Here is a 16,572-nt window from a genome sequence, read left to right on the forward strand (position 1 = left end):
GAGTGTAGGAAGTAACGGTCAAATGGTTGATGCTCTAGTTATTTTCTTGAGATCCGTATGAGGGATGTAGCATGTCGAGAAACGAGCCGGGCCATGTCGTGTCTGTCATCATCATCGGCCACATGACATTTTCCCCAAATCCCATACTAATGTCCAAGCCATTAGTCGCCTCCACAGAGAAGCCAGAATGAGCAGTATCTAGTGCCACCAAAGGTATGGCACAGGTATCTGAGGGGCTACAGTAAGTAGACTGGCTTAGCCCTTGGCCGGGTTGAACAGCTGCGCTGAGCGGCAAGGAGGTCGTGTCATCAGAGGTAGGTCTATCGGAAGCACGTGTACAGCGGGCTCGAATGTTCTTCATCATATCCCACGCAAGGTTTGCGCCGTGGGAGTTGCTGGCCAAAGCCTTCAGAACAGCCATACACGTCTCAACGTCTTCTTCCAAGGCGACCACGGTGGTATCGTCCCCGGCGTCTTGCTTTATCAGAGCTCCTGCCATTACCATGATGGATCCTGCGCAGACGAGGCATGATATCATCTGCCACCAGGGATAGTTCATGACGATGTCCATGGTATCAGTGACATTATGCATCAGAGAGGCGATGGATTGGGCCTCAGTAGCACATATCTTTCCGTACTCTCGACTTCGACATGATTGGTCTTGAGTCAAGAGATTCTTCTCGGGAGATGTGTGGAATAGGTAGGGTCGATAGATCAATGTCCGTAGGTGGTGGAACTTGATGGCCAACATGTTCCGCTACATCCGAGTCAGCCGGTATGCTCGCATCGCGGACTGGACGACATACCTGACGCTTCAAGGTAATCGACTTCTCGAACGCATGGCCAAGATCGAACCTCAAATATCTTGGCAGCTTCTGCTTCCATGTCAGAAGTAGCAAATCGCAGTCTTTGGTGCTCTGTAGCCTGGCTGCGATGTCGCGCCTTGGGTGATAGCATTCCCTCAGCACTCGACCAATGATGGAAGAGAACTCGATGAGACGGACGAAATATTCCCCAGCCCGACCCTCTTTGGAAATCTCTTGTACCTTACCATCGTTGACGTCTGGATCTAGACCGTCTATCCGAGAAGGGATGGGGACATGACAGTCGTGATCCGAGATCGCAGGTGGTCTTCCGAGTTGCAGTGCCGTCAACCGATCCAGAACGTACAAGGAGTACCAGACTCTGCTCCGAATCTGAGGGCGCTCTGAAATTGGCTGGCTCGACCCATGGTCCTGAATGTCGGCATGTAGCCCGATGCTCTGCGCTAAGCGGACAGCAAGGCCGAGATAAGCCCAACATCTATCGATCTCGGATGTTGCCAGTAGATAGAAGCACTGTGCTAATAGAGCCGAGACTTGGGTTAAAGAGCGCTCGAGCATATCATGGCGAGACAAAAGTAAGGAACGTTGAAACAGTTTTTGATGAACTGAGCCATCTGGCCGGCTGTCAGGCCGGAACGAGTCATAGTATGCCCCAAGAGCGAGCAATGCATCTGCTGATGTCAGCACACCATTTCAAAGTAAACACTCTGAGACTTTAGATACTCACACAACAGAGAAAGCCAAGAATGGGTTAAATCCGGGGCCGGGTTCCCGTCTTGTAGGTCCTTGAGTTTATCCATGAATGGTGCTTCTTCTACGAAAGGATACGCAACGTGTATAGTTGAGAAGTAGATCCCCAGAAACCTGTGCACTTGCGACCTTTCCGGCATATCTGAGATTGGGTTCTGTAAATATTCCATCGTGGTTGGTGCATCGATGTCATAGTTGTCAACCTCTCCCGTGTCGTCTTGTGCACCACCATCACCGCCACGAGGTGCGGCCGTTTGTCTAACCAAGTTAAAGAAATGAATGTCGCTGACTTCGCCAACATATCTGGGACTTTGAATGCGCTGAATGAGCGCAGGGCTACTGACCGTGATGCTGCTTGGGCTAATCGTGGTCACCCCCGGCGAGCTATCATGGAACAGGGCAGCCTGGATTCGAGACAGACTTTGGTTGATTTCGGCCCTGCCCTCAGGAGGTACATCGATGGCGAGACTTCGTATAGCCTTTTCACACCGATGAAAAATTTCCTGTGGACTTGCCGCGTTACCTGCTTCGGAGGACGTTAATGGTGGCGTGCAACTGGCATCGCGATGCGTCGCCTCGTTGCCCCACGAGCAGTGGTAATCATAGCCAGCGCAGCGGCCGCATACCGGCCGCTTCCCATCGCACTTCCAAAAGTCAACACATTTCAACCTCTTAATTCGATTTCTTAGAGCTCACCTTGGACTTTTTTGCACGGCAGCTGTTGCAGGCTACGCTGATTCGCTTCCGCTTCAAAATGGGTTGTTCGGCCGAGTCATCCGCCATGGCCGACGGGAGTTCGGCCCCGCAATGCCTGCTTGGGGTTTGAGAGCTCCGAAAGCACGTGCGAAGTCGACGTCGAAGTCGCTAGATGCCGCGGAAGTGAAGGCAATGATGTGACAGACGAGGAACAGGCATGCCGGATCTGTAGGATAAGGAACTGAGAAATGCGAGACAGCGGGGCTTGGCGGGTATAAAGCCCAGATCCCGCCCTAGCCGTCGGATCCGGTCGTTCCGACCTCACTGAAATGTGCTCGGCCAATTGCGTCAATGGGTTAACCCAACTCGGTCACCGTCTAGACAAAAAAAAAACTTGCGTTAAATAAAACTTCGAGTATTTACCATGTTTTCTTGTCTGTGACACTTCACTATTTGAATGTTCAATATTCAACGGGTTCATTCAAAATGCCGGCGCAAGACGACAGAGCCTTCTACGGCATGCTCGACTCCATTGCCAACACCGGAAACGAAGATGCAGTTCAGCAAAACAAACGTATCAAGGAAGCCGAGTTCGCAGCCGATGCAACAGAGCCAAACGAGGAACAAACCGCTGCAATCCGACGGGAGGTGGAGGTCAGCAAGGAAAACCACAGTTTGAACGTTAGCAAGTCTCATACTTCACGGCGCTGAATGCGCTTGGTAAGCAGATATAAGACCAATAATCTCCTAAAGGAACTTGAGAGAACTCATGGCTAATGAACAATCAGACATACGAGCAAAGACGAGAGTCTCTTATGTCATATTAGACTGTAACTGTTCATAGATAGTACTTGTCAAGGCGTTTCTCTCATCGGAAAACCGGCCCATAATCATACATCAGTCGAAATATACAGGGAGACAGACACCATACGGCAGTCAAAAGGTGTGCCCGCAGGCGGTGAACTGTGAAAGGAAAAGTTAGAAGGGAAGAAGGATACAGGAAGACAGTAGGAAAATTGGAACGGTACTGTCAATTGAGCAGACGCTGTGCCAAATTCGCAACTACATCATTCAATGTGCTTCAAGGTTCGTCAACGATTTCTCGTCTGCCAGGAAACATAAATGGCTATACTTTACGGAATAGATATGCCTAAATCACCTCTGAGGTATTTATGAACATTGAGTTAAGGTCTGTAACCGTTCTCACTGCTGACAAAACGTTGGATGTTATCTAGATATGAGAGCTTTCTTTGGTTCACAGGAAAACATCGGAGGCCAAATGTGATGCCGGACTGTTTAGTCTCTCTGCAGTGCAGAGACGAGCCGGAATTAGATCCCGTGATCTATGTTAGTCGTAGTGCGGACCGAATACCGGCTCCTCCCCCGCATTCTCCAAGTGACATCACGACCACAATCCACGCCAACTTCTCCGCTCTGCCGATCCCTCAACATACTTGTGCCGTTTCCGACCAGCCTTCAACCAATCTCCAACTGACCAGACCAGAACACGTGGGTCACGCGTTGCAGCGGCCATCATTCCGCTGCGCGTTCACCCCAAGCTTACTTCAAATAAGATCAAGAAACGCGGGGTAGCCTCCTACCTCGGCCTTGACACCCATAATCACCCCGGAATCTCGAGAGACCGATAAACTCATTGGCCGTTTCGATCTGCCGAACCGGCGGCGGATGGGGCTCACCCCAGCCGCTGACGATGCACACGATGGCCAACCTGTTTGGTGGCCCGTGGGTTGGGCCGAACCGGCGGACAGTGATCCGAAGGTTTATATCTAGTAGATGAGCCAACCATGATGGCCTGGGGTGTTCGACGACGAACCCTTGCACAAACCGTTTTCTGTCCTTGGCATCTCTTGTTCAGCAGCTCCTCGTCAACCCATCCCCGGCCATCGCTTCCACCAAGCCTTGGGAACAGGATCGCAGTTCGATTGCATTTTGCTGCCGTCCTTCGTTGGATTGGCAAAGATGGCTGGCATGCTCAACAACTCCGAAAAGCTCGATGTGTCAGAGCTGGAAAATGGCCAAACAGAACATTTGACGAGAAAAGATGAGATTGGGCGCATCGATGCGATCGCGACCGCGCAGGGAACGACCCTTGCGTCTTTTGCGCATTTGGATGAGAAGAAGATCTTGAGAAAGGCAAGTGCTGTCATTACAATAGCACTTGCGCCACGAAGACTCACATGACTAACCTGTGAGTCTATACAGATGGACATCCGCCTCATTCCCATGCTGGCGCTGCTATATCTCCTATCTTTCCTCGACCGTTAGTCAAAATTACCACCAAATTCAAGGACCTAATTGACGTCAGCCGTAGGCGGGAACATCGGCAACGCAAAGATTGAAGGACTGCAAGAAGACCTCGGAATGACATCTGACCAGTACAATTGGTGTCTCACAGTCTTTTTCTTCACATACGCCGCATTCGAAGTCCCGAGCAACCTATTGCTCAAGAAACTCCGACCGAGCATCTGGCTTCCTACCATCATGGTTGCCTGGGGCACAGTGATGACGCTTATGGGGATTGTCAGGAACTACCATGGACTGCTAGTCGCTCGAATCTTCCTAGGTGTGACTGAGGCTGGCTTGTTCCCGGGTGTTGCTGTAAGTTTTGGACCGGCTTGACGGGTTGAGATCGAATGCTGACTTGCCTTTCAGTACTACTTGACAATGTGGTACTGCCGCCACGAGATCCAACTCCGACAAGCCATGTTCTTCTCCGCTGCGTCGATTGCTGGTGCCTTCAGCGGTCTGCTCGCCTTCGCCATTTCCAAGATGGATGGCACCGGTGGCCTGGAGGGCTGGCGATGGATCTTCATTCTCGAGGGCATAGTCACCGTCATCGTTGCAGTGTTTGCATTCTGGGCGTTACACGACTTCCCCGAAACAGCCAAGTTTTTGACCGAGGAAGAAAGAGCATTCGTTGTTTACCGCCTCAAGTATCAGGGCCAGGTTCAAGGAAAGTCAGACAACCGCGTTCAGGTTGCTGAGGCCGACGAGTTCCAGTGGAAATACGTGTGGGATGCTTTCACGGACTGGCAAATCTGGATCAACATCTTTGTGTATTGGGGAGTAAGTAAAACCCCGGGTCATGGAAGGTTGTCTACTAACAAGGCAGATTGTCTGCCCTCTCTACGGCATCAGTCTCTTCCTGCCCACGATTATCCGCAACCTCAACTATACGTCAAGCACTGCCCAGCTTATGACAGTTCCGATCTACATCACGGCCGCGATTCTTGCAGTAGTCGTCGCCTATCTTTCCGACCGCTTGGGCAAGCGAAGCCCGTTCATTGTCGGATTCCTATGCATGATGATCGTTGGATTCTCCATGTAAGGCCCTGCCAACTACGTCACCAATTTCGGACTAACACTTGTTTCTTCATAGGTGTATCTCAAGTTCAAACCCCAAAGTGGTCTATGGCGGCGTTTTCGTGGCTGCGTGCGCCATCTATCCTGCCTTCCCTGGAGTCATCAGTTGGCTCTCCAACAACCTTTCCGGGAGCTACAAGCGCAGCGCTGGGATGGCTCTACAGATCGGTGTTGGTAACTTGGGCGGTGTAAGATTTCTCGAAAAACACAAAAGCCTTTTCTGGACTTGAGTTGACTGACGAGTAATAGGCCATGGCGTCCAATTTCTACCGCCAGAAAGATGCTCCTCGATACATCCTTGGACATGGACTTGAACTAGGCTTTATTTCTGTCGGTATCATTGCTGCCCTCATACTCATCTTGTCATACATAAACATCAACAAGAAACGTGACAGGCAGATGGCGGCAGGCGAAGACAGCCGATACACAGCGGAGGAACTGTCTGTCCAGGGTGACAGGGCTATCACATTTCGATACATGTGGTAGTTTAGTATTCTTACATAATAGAAGTTCCTTTGAAGAATGCTGCGCATGCCCAAGAGATGGAACTTCCGCAAACCTTCTCTCTCTGCATGAACCAAACAGAATTCGAGACTTTGGGCGAATTTGGGAAGGGTTTTGAGATTCAACGTTGAACAGAATGCTTCTTCGTTCATCAGCCCATCTGCATATCGAGGTTTGAAGCTGTACCTGCAAATGAAAGGTTTCAATCTGGCAGAGTTGTTTGATGATGATCCAGAGGCTGAAGATGGGACTGGCTTTGGAAGGGATATGGCACAGCTGAACGGCGCCTCTGATGCAAAGATCACGATCTGGAGCCGTTTCGGGACGTCTCTGCGTATGTTTTGAGATTCAAGATTTTGAACGCAAGTAACGGCGGAAGTTTTCATGAGAATATTGATAGTTGATTATTGTCAAGTGACTCAGCCAGATAATGATAATGGCGTACGTCATCAGAGGTTATCTGACGAACCATGTTGACTGCCTCCTAACCCTAACAAAGCAAAGTTCTTTGAACCAGCATTACAAATCACGATTAGACATGTTTGAGATTAGAATCGGTGAACTCGTTGGTGCCTTGACTCTCGGCGTGTTGCATCGCAAAGCCGGCAGCGTAGTCTCCTGGGCCCTTAGCTCCATCCGGTACATGAAAGCGTCGATCGAAACGAGACAACGTGTACACGTACACGACAATGATCTCGAGAACGTAGTTGAAGACGTAGTAGCATGCCTTCTGATGATACCACGCCGGGTTTGAAGCAAGCCGTGGTGCAGTGAAGTTGACGCCGATACGAAAACCAGCGCCCAGGGTCAACAGCGCGGCGGTCCCTAGCACCAAAAAGATTTTCGTCCGAAGAGAGCCACTTCCGAAAGGCTCCGGCTTCGCAGACTTTGGGTATGCCGCTGCGAGACCAACGATGGGAATCGGGAGAAACGCTAGTAGGGCGAGATAGGTGCCGGAGAAGAGTTGAATTTGTCGCGCCTTTTGGCGAACTGAGGTGTCGAGGGTGTAGAACGTAAGAACCGTCGGGACGATGGTCATGATCAGACAGGCCACAACGCAGGCGTAGAGAAACATGAAGGTAATGCTCGGAACCTGGTGCCAGCCGAATCGCGGATGTAGAGAGCGCAGGACGCGCTGGGCGAGAATGAGGTTGATGACGAAGAGGATCACGGTGCCGGCGCTGGCGAGGATCATGGCCGCAATGGCCAGGCTCGCGTTCGTCAACCGCTCCGCCCAGACGATTCGCAGGACCAGTGCTGCTGTACGCGCCATGGAGAAGCCGAAGAGAACCATGGACGGGATGAACTTGTGCGCGCGGGCTTGGTTGCGCCTGAATATCGTGACGTTTGCTGCTGCTGAGCATAGGAAGAATGCGATCAGGACGGCTGAGATCGGGATGTCGACAGTCGAGGTTGGAGTCAGGCCCAGAAGAGCTACCGTGGGTACATACGGCGGGCCAGGAGCCTTCTAGACGCAAAGTGTTAGACTGAACGTGGAGGCTGGGGATAGGCGACTTTTGTCTGATTTCACTTACCTGCTGTTCGTTGCTCATGGTGACTTATTCAGTATGCTTCGCTCTTAGCGCTTCAAAAGAACACAAGAGATGCTGTAGGGCCTGAATCTGGTAGACTTAGGAACATCAAAGGCTGGCTCACAAATGAGCACTACAAGCACTTTATGGTCGTGATTTCGGATTGACTGTCACCACATCATGTAAAAGGAGGCTGCGAAGTGGCTGCGGAAACAATCTTCGCGATTTCCTTGTCGTCGGGTCTGCTGCGTTCCATTCCCCGGCACCTAAGACAAGATCGCTTATTAGAGCGGACCATCGACCAGTCATGACGTTCGCAGAGGGGGCAAAGAATGCAGGCCTCGAGGAGGGCCCCACAATAAGATGATGGTCGGGGGAAGTTGACGTCCGCTCCGTCGTACGGGCTTACCGCATCGGTCCTGGGGCCGCCTGAGATGGCTGCGCCGCTTGTGTGTCGGCGCCTGGCTCATCCCGTGCCGGGCCAAAAGTCGTACACGTGCCGATTGAACGGGTCATGGGGGGTCTGGTTGGGTCGGAGTGTGGACTCACCGGCCTCCGACAACAAGCGAACGTGGAGGATAAGTCTTTCACATTTTATTAATCATCTAGGGGACCAGTTATTAGAAGCTATCTTCATTGTTAAAACCCCCCTATAGGCACTGATTGCTGGACATGTCTTAAGTAAGGTATTGGACACTAATGCCATTCTCATCTCTGGCGCAATGAACCAAAACGTCACATCAAGGCATGAGCATCACATCATTCATGAGATCCTAGTTGTGAAAATTGTTTCTCGAAATGTGTCTAACAAAAGATGATATGTAGTGACCGTGGTATCAACCCAAACAAATCAAAGAACCAAACCCATACCTAACAAGAACTTGAAAGACAGATGACCGCCATTTTCCCCGGACCAATCTGTAAGACAGCCAAACCAAGACCAAAACACCAAATTCAAACCCCCTTCCCAAGCTTTTCCAAAAGCCCAAAAGTCCAATCCAAACACCGCAATCTATCCCATCTCTTATATAGTAAAGGACATTGCTCAAGCCTTCGTCCTCTCACTGACAAACCCCTCAGACACCTCGTGGCACAACTTCGCCACGCTCGCACTCCCCAAAATCTTCATCACCGACACATCCCTCTCGACAACCTTGTAAAACCACCCCCTCACCTCCACAGCAACAAGCGAGTCCATGCCGAGCTCGCCCACACTATGCTCGCCCTTCACGCTGCCCTCGCTCTGGCCCAGCACAGTCTCAAGATACCGCGCAAACCCCTCCGTCAGCACCTCCGCGACGGCATCCACCCCGCCGTCCACCACGCCGCGCAGCGTCTCCTTGAGACTCTGCTTGCCCTCGCCCTCCTCTGCGGCCGCCGCGTCGTCCTCGACGGTGAAGTGCGAGAAGCGCGGGTCTCGGTGCCAGTGCAGCGGGTCCGGGTTCGCGGTGCTGTAGCGGCTGAGACCGGTGGTAATGTCGTAGATCTGGCCGTCGACGGGGCGCCCTGTGACGATCGCCTCGAGGAACATGTGGTGGATGTCACGCTCCGAGATGGGCGGGTACCCGTCCTTCTCGAGGAAGGCGTAAATGTCGTTGCGCTCGCGGTGGAGCAGGCCGAGGCCGTAGATGACGCCGATGTTGAGGACGGAGCCGGGCAGGCCGCGGAGGCGGCGATTGGCGGCGAGGCCGTTCATGTACTGCTGGATATTAGCGGTGTTGAAGGAGACAGGGAGGGGAAAGGGGTACTCACCATATTAGCAGCGGCGTAGTTTGATTGTCCTCCGTGGCCACCAGGGGCAGCGAAGGAAGAAGTCATGATGAAGAACTCCATGTCGGAGTCGCAGAAAATCTCGTCGAGGTTGCTGGAGCCCACCGTCTTGGGGCGCATAACCCTCTGCCACGTGTTCTCGTCCATCTGCGCAAAGACGCGGTCGTCTAAGACCATCGCACCGTTGATGACACCGGCGACGGGAGGCATCTCGGCGGCAAGCCTCTCCTTGAAGGCCCTGACGCTCTCGATGCTGGTGACATCGAGCCTCTCGATGCGCACCTCACAGCCCTTGGCGGCGAGGTCGTCGATCCACTGCGGGTTCATGTTGGGGTTGCGGCTGGCGAGAACCAAGTGGCGCGCGCCGTGCTCGTAGAAGAGGTTGCAGAGACTCTGGCCCATGTCGCGGGTGAGGCCGACGAGGACGTAAGTCTTGTAGGGGCGGAGGAGCTGGGTTCCCAGAAGCGGCTTGGCGATGTGCTGGACGGTGCGGTCGGCGCGCCAGTCGAGGACCTGGAAGGGCTTGCCGCTGCTGGACTGGTCCAGGAGGGCGGGAACAGAGACGGAGTCAATGTTGGGAATGCCCATTTGGCCCTTCATGCCGGTCATACTCTCCAACGCCTTCTCGATGGCGGTCTCCCAGATAGGCTCAATGTCCATGGAGTCTCCGAGGGCGACGACGTGCTCGGACGTAAGTAGGGAGAAGCGGGAGTGATACTCGCAGTTCTCTGGGAGGCAGTCGAGGATAGCCTCGGAGAGCTCGCTGCCCTCGGGGAGGAAGTCGATGATGGATGCACCGCCCGCAGGGAAGAGAGCCTTGAGCTCGCGGTTGCTGGCGTAGGGGTGAATGTAGCGCTCGCCAGGAGTTCTGACCTTGATCGGGGTGGTGGTGCAAGAGATGACATTGACACCCTTTGGCTCAAAGACCTCCTTCATGCACTCCAAAAGAACAATGTCGGGCTCGAGAAGCAGAAGAGTCTGCCCCATCATCTCCTCCTCGAGAGAAAAGGTGACTAGGTAGCGAAGGACAAGGCTGAGCAGGGTCTTGGGCTCGATGTTCCGGTCTCCAAGGGGGAAGACGCAGGAGTTGGGCACCGTGACGTAGGAAGAGTTGGCCTTAGTCATTGCCAGCGACTGCTCGCCGGTAGAAACGTCCTTGCCAATGCAGACGTGAGAGGCGTACTTGAGTCCAAAGTTGATCACCTCCACAGAGCTGTAGTTGACCATGATGACACTCTGGTCCGGGACAATAGCGTCAAGGATCTCGCCCTCAACAATGTTGGCAGTGTAGACCGCGGAGCCGTCGCCAGACTGGGAAGAGACAACCTCGACACAGCTCTCGAGGGTGTTGACCTCGGAGGAGACAAGTCTGCGGGGGCAGTTGACACGGTCGTTGCCCTCCTTCCAGGGGATGACTCTGGGCACAAGCCTGTGGCCCTGCTCCATGAAGATCTCGTTCTCATGCGTCCAGAGCAACTCGCCATCCTTGCCTCCAGTGCGCAGCTCCTTCATGCTCAGTCGCAAGAAGGTCTCGGCAACGGCATCGACTGAGTCGCGGCGAGAGTCAAGATCGAGCATCTGCAGCTTCAAGCTGGGGATCTCGGCCAGCATAGAACGCGAGAAACCGTAGGTGGCAGCATGCTCAGGGTTGCCTGCGCGAGAGTTCATGGTGACCCAGAGGACGACCTTCTCGGGAGCCATGAGGGCGCGGAGGAGATCAAGGCGCTCAGATGTCATGGTGCTCATCATCGGCTCGTCCAGGTCAGCGAGGAAGATGACGTTGCTGACCTCGTTGAAGTAGGCAGGCTGGAGCGAGTCGAAGTCGGCGACAATGTCGACCATGCTGCAGGCGGGGATCAGCTTCTGGTGGACCTCCGCAGCCAGATCAGCCGAGTTGGAGCCGGCGCCAATGATGAGAGTGTGTCCCGCCACCTTGGGCAGAGAGCCGTTGAACGGGTTCAGAGCAATCTGCTTGATCTCAGACTCGGCCTGGCGGACGATGAGGGAGAAGTCAGGGGCGAAGAACTGCTCGGCCTTCTTCGCAGCGCGGACAAAGCCGCACTCATCCAGGAGATCGGGCCACTCGGGAGGAGTGAGGGGTGCGTTCACCTGGGCCCTCACACCGAAGGCGCGGCGAAGTCTGTCGCGGAGGGGGCTCATGGACTCGTGGATGAGGATGAGGAAAGCACCCGGCTTCATCAAGCTCTGGACCTGCTTGAGCCTGTCGCGCTGCTCGATGCCCTTGACTACCGAGGTGTTCAGAACAACCAAGTCGAAAGGCTGAAGGGCCGAGTTGTCCTCAGACTCAAGGAGCTTGAGGTGCTCGGTGTCAATCTTCTTCTTGATCGCCTCGGGGCCAGAGAGTCTGGCGAGCAAGTTCTTCTCGGCCTCGGTGCCGATAGTATAAGACACAAAGGAGCCCTTGAGGCCACCAATGATGTGCTCCGAGAGGCCAGCCTCGGGATCTGTAAGACCAAGCACTCGCATGCGAGGGTAGCGGTGAGCAATCTGGGAGACGACCCGGCTGACGTGGGAGCGGAAGCGGTGCAGCTGCTTGGCCTCCTGGATGATGGTGGAAATCATGGCCGGCAGGACATCAGGGATGTTCTCCCCCAGCATGCGGATGAACTCCAGAGCATGGTAGAAAGGCGACTGGAGGATGAAAGCCTCCAATGACTCCTGAGTGTCGTACTTCCAAGGGCTGGGCTGGGCCTCAGACCCCGCGGCCTTGGGCGCAAGAGGTGAAGTCGGCGGCGTGAAGAAAGTAGGCGGCGCGCCCATCGCCTTGATTGCCGACTCATCCTGAATGTAGAATCGCGCAACCCTCTCGCAGCTCTCAAGTAGGATGCGCTCAGTCGCGACGTCCTCCTTGCTGATGTCGGCAGTGACGATCTCGTGCTCGGGGTCGAGGTCCATGACAGTGTGCAGGTAAAGCTCCTTGTCGTCCTCGGGCTTCGAGTTAGCGAAGGAAGCAACCATGAGGCCTTCGACTTGGATCTCCATCTCGCCGCGGGTGTTGAAGATGCTCATGTCGCCGACGAACTTGGTCGTCGCGGTCTTGGTGCGCGGGATCTCCTGCGTAATGATAGAGTCAACAACCAGAGAGGCCCCGTCGGCAGGCTTTCCATCGCAGAGCGCAAGGTTGAAGCGGATCTTCTCGATGCTCCTAGGCAAGAATGAAGTCCAGAGCGACTTATCGCCGGGGGAGGCGCAGGCGGCGAAGACGGAGTGGAAGCAGCTGTCGAGCGTCGCGGGGCTGACTCCGAGGCCGGTGGTGTCCGAGTCGTGGAACTTCTTGAGAGTGGCAGTGCAGAAGTTGTATCTGCGATCAATGCCCTCAAGAGCGCGGAAGGGACCGGTGTATTCCAGGCCAATCTCCGACATCATCTGGTAGAAGGCATCGGTGTCGGCCGGCAGGGTCTCAGCTCTGGCCGCGTCGCGCTCGGGAAGAGCTCCCTCAGATGGCTCGCCAAGGTAGATGCGCAGATTGCCAGTGAAGTTCTTCTGCATCGGCGCGACGCCGTCGGCATAGCAAGAGGTGATGGTGAAGGTGCCATCGATAACCTTGCCGGCCAAACGGCCCTTGGTAGCTGGGGGCTGGATGCTAAGCGCAACGAGGATTTCCATCCCGTAAGTGTTGGACTCGAGTGAGATGCCGCTCATGAACTCGAGGTCTGTCAACTCTACAACTGAGGCGGGGCGACCGTTCAGAACAGCCTTTGCAGCATCCAACGCGAGGACGCAGTAAGCGGAGGCAGGAAGCAAAGCCTGGCCCTGGAACTTGTGGTGCTGGATCCAGGGGATGGTCTCAAGCTTGAGGATGTTGCGCCACCGGAGCTCAAACTCGGTGTCGTCGCGAGTGCGAACACCGAGAAGCTCGTGGGGGCCCTGCTCGCGGAAGTGGTACTGGTGAGCAATGCGCGACTCGCGGTAGTGCATCTGGCTGTGGTCCCAGGGGTAGGACGGTAGCTCGATCTTGGAGGACAAGAGGCCGGGTTGGGTTGAGTTGGAGATCAGAGCCTTCCATCCAATTGCCTCAGAGCCAAAATAGCACCATGTGAAGCCCAAGAACTCAGCGAAGGCGTGTCTGTCGTCCTTCTTGCGGTCGAGGAGACCGGCGTATGAGAGTGCACCTCCGGTCGCGGCCTTGACAGTCTGCTGAACAGGACCCTTGAGAGCCGGGTGAGGACCGACCTCGACAGCACAGTCGAATGGGCCCTGCGAGCTCAGAGCGAGGTCGATAGCCTCGTAGAAAGACACGGCCTTGACCATGTTGTCCTTCCAGTAGCTCGCCTTGAGCTCGTCGGCGCTCGGGTCCGTGCCATCGGCGTAGACGCTAGAGACCCACACCGTTCCGTTCCGTTGCTTCGGCGCGATGCCGCAAGCGGCCAAGCCCTGCATGTACTCCGCAGCCGGCTTCTCCATGTGGGCGGAATGGTACGCCGTATCAACGATCAGGAGACGCGCAAACTTGTTCTCCGCAGACAACTCAGCTTGCAGCGCCTTCACGGCATCGATGTCGCCCGACAGGGTGACGCTGGTGGGCGCGTTGCTGGCGGCAACCCAGATGCGACCCTTGATGTCGTCGCGCTCACAAAGAGCAGTCGCCTCGGCGCGCGTCATCCCGACGGCCATCATCATTCCTTTCTGGCCGTTCTTGCCGCCGGCAAGGTGGGCAGACATGCCGCGGTAGTACGAGATGAGCATGGCGTCGCGAGCAGTGAGGACGCCGGCAGCATAGGCCGCCGCGATCTCGCCAGAGGAGTGGCCGACAACAGTGTGGAATGAAACCCCAAGGCTGGCGAGGAGGTCGATGAGGGCGATTTGGACCGCGGTGCATAGAGGCTGGGAGAGGGCGGCGATGTTGATGCGGGAGGCGTCGTCTTGGTGGATGAGCTCCTTGATGAGGGACCACGTGGGAGGGTGGGGGCATGTCTTGAGAACATCCTCAAGCTTCTCAATGGCGCTGCGGTAGACGGAGTTGGAGTGGAAGAGCTTGCGGCCCATTCCGGACCACTGGGCACCCTGGCCGGTGAAGATACCGAGGATCTTGGGCTTGTTGCCGTCGAGCTTTGCACGCACACCGAGCTCGGGGTTAGTGGAGGATCCAGCCTTGGAGAGGAGGTTGTCCAGACCGGCGATGACGGCATCGCGAGAGTCGCCAGAGACAGAAACCCTGTAAGTCAGGGCGGAACGGCGGGTGTAGAGGTTGTAGGCGACCTCGTCAGCCGATGTCTTGTTACCAACCATGAACTCTCTGGCGGAGCGAACAACCGCGACCAGAGACTTCTGTGACTTGGCGGAGAGAACAAGAGGCAGGCCAACGCTGGGCTTGCTAGCATCATGCGCAACGGAGGGCTTGGTGGTAGGGAGCTTCACAGATTGATCGAAGCGCTTCGCGACCTCGTTATGGATGCTCGGCTCGTACCGCTCAATGATGGCGTGGGAGTTGGTGCCACCGAAGCCAAACGAGTTGACGCTGCCTCGCAGAGGCTGGCCAGCCGGGGCCTGCGGCCAAGGGATAAGCTCAGTGGCGATGCGAAGGTGTCCAAAGAAGGGCCTGACGCTCGGGTTGAGGGTCTCGAGATGCAGATTGGGCGGGATCGACTTGTTGTGCATGGAGTGCACCACCTTCAGTAGGCCAGCCAGACCAGCGGCGCCTTCCGTGTGGCCGATGACCGTCTTGATGGACCCGACGACAAGCTTCTTGTCATCGCTATCAGCGGCAGTCGACGGCTCGTTCCCGAAGAATGCAGTAGCAATAGCCTGCGCCTCCCTAGGGTCACCAGCCTGGGTGCCCGTCCCGTGCGCCTCAAAATATTGGCATCGGTCCGCGGGGCTCTGGGAGTCGAGACCCGATCTACGGTACGTATCCTTGATCAACTCAGCCTGGGCCAGGGGGTTCGGCATCGTGATGCCCTGAGTTCTTCCATCCGAGTTGACACCCGTCTCTCTGACAATGCTGATGATTGCGTCTCCGTCTTTCAGGGCTTGAGAGAGGGGCTTGATGAAGAGCGCGGCGAAACCTTCACCACGCGCGTATCCGTCCGCGCCAACATCCCACATCCTCGAACGCCCAGTAGGGCTGAGCATGTGCAAGCTGGACTCGGTGATGAACTGCTCGGGCGTGATCATCATGTTGGCGCCGGCCACGCAGGCCATCTCGCACTCGCCGGATCGCAGGCTGAGAACGGCTTGGTGGAGGGCGACTAGACTCGATGAGCAGGCAGTGTCGATGGTCATGGAGGGGCCGCGAAAGTTGAAAAAGTAGGATATTCTGTTAGAGAGGATGGCTCGCGAGTTACCGGTGGCGAAGTACTGGCTAGCGGTGATGTCGTCGCGCTGGCAAAGCGAGTCGTAATCGGCGGTCATCAGGCCGGCGTAGACGGCGACCTTGCGGCCGGCGTATTGGGAAAGGGTGTATCCGGCAGACTCCATGGCTTCGTATACGACCTCTAGCACGATACGTTGCTGCGGATCGATAGCCTCCGCCTCTTTAGGCGTGATGTTGAAGAAGCCCGCGTCCCATACGCGGTGGTCTTGCTCGAGGAAGTAGCCTTGGGTGGCGTTCGTGGCACCATGATACTCTCCATCCGGGTGATAGAAGCCTTCGACATTGAAGCGGTTGGCGGGAACCTTTTGTGTAAGATCTTTGGGCTTGGAGAGGAGATTCCAAAGTTGAGAAGGGGAGTTAACATCGCCAGCAAAGCGGCACCCAGTGCCGACGATGGCAATGGGCTCCGACTTGGGGGTCTTGTAGGAGGTAGACATTGCTGTCAGGGGTATCTCTAGGATGATTATGTATTATGGGAAGGAATAAAGGGTATAAGTGGTAGGGATGATGGCCTCAGGGATGAGATATCAAGGCGGAGAGAAGAGTATAATAATAGAGAAGAAGTTGAGTAGATGTGTTTGCTTCCAATGAACTGAATCACTTCGGGCGAAGAACGGGAAGGGATATATAGAAATTTCACTTACACGGCGAAGGGGAAAGGAGCCAACAGGCCCGCGGCATCAATCTCGCGATGTCTCCCTCGCAGACCAGCGTCGTCGGTATCATGACGCCTGTGCCCTTGCTGTCAAAAAAAGCAAGGGGCAGAAGAGACACACGC

General features: G+C 55.1%; 4 protein-coding genes across 4 annotated transcripts; 1 reads left to right on the forward strand and 3 right to left on the reverse strand.

Annotated features, from left to right (window-relative positions):
- Window positions 1-34: 34 nt before the first annotated feature.
- Window positions 35-2,357, reverse strand: GCG54_00014544 (putative transcriptional regulatory protein C3C7.04; the record flags this gene model as incomplete). The annotated part of the gene is made up of 4 exons (XM_045414372.1): window positions 35-757; window positions 807-1,495; window positions 1,552-2,218; window positions 2,271-2,357. The coding sequence occupies 4 exons, from the start codon at window positions 2,355-2,357 to the stop codon at window positions 35-37; spliced, it is 2,166 nt and encodes a 721-aa protein (XP_045270950.1).
- A 1,893-nt stretch (window positions 2,358-4,250) lies between these two features.
- GCG54_00014545 (MFS transporter prlL) lies at window positions 4,251-6,140 on the forward strand (the record flags this gene model as incomplete). Its single annotated transcript, XM_045414373.1, has 7 exons — window positions 4,251-4,433; window positions 4,494-4,551; window positions 4,603-4,889; window positions 4,944-5,357; window positions 5,404-5,615; window positions 5,671-5,842; window positions 5,904-6,140. The coding sequence occupies 7 exons, from the start codon at window positions 4,251-4,253 to the stop codon at window positions 6,138-6,140; spliced, it is 1,563 nt and encodes a 520-aa protein (XP_045270951.1).
- A 550-nt stretch (window positions 6,141-6,690) lies between these two features.
- GCG54_00014546 (uncharacterized protein) lies at window positions 6,691-7,711 on the reverse strand (the record flags this gene model as incomplete). Its single annotated transcript, XM_045414374.1, has 2 exons — window positions 6,691-7,626; window positions 7,694-7,711. 2 exons carry the CDS (start codon window positions 7,709-7,711, stop codon window positions 6,691-6,693), a joined length of 954 nt encoding a protein of 317 aa, XP_045270952.1.
- A 1,024-nt stretch (window positions 7,712-8,735) lies between these two features.
- Window positions 8,736-16,231, reverse strand: GCG54_00014547 (PKS-NRPS hybrid synthetase psoA; the record flags this gene model as incomplete). Its single annotated transcript, XM_045414375.1, has 2 exons — window positions 8,736-9,392; window positions 9,443-16,231. The coding sequence occupies 2 exons, from the start codon at window positions 16,229-16,231 to the stop codon at window positions 8,736-8,738; spliced, it is 7,446 nt and encodes a 2,481-aa protein (XP_045270953.1).
- Window positions 16,232-16,572: the final 341 nt, after the last annotated feature.

The sequence above is a fragment of the Colletotrichum gloeosporioides genome (genome assembly GCF_011800055.1).
Source record: "Colletotrichum gloeosporioides strain Lc1 chromosome Unknown consensus_6, whole genome shotgun sequence".
NCBI classification, from domain to species: domain Eukaryota; kingdom Fungi; phylum Ascomycota; class Sordariomycetes; order Glomerellales; family Glomerellaceae; genus Colletotrichum; species Colletotrichum gloeosporioides.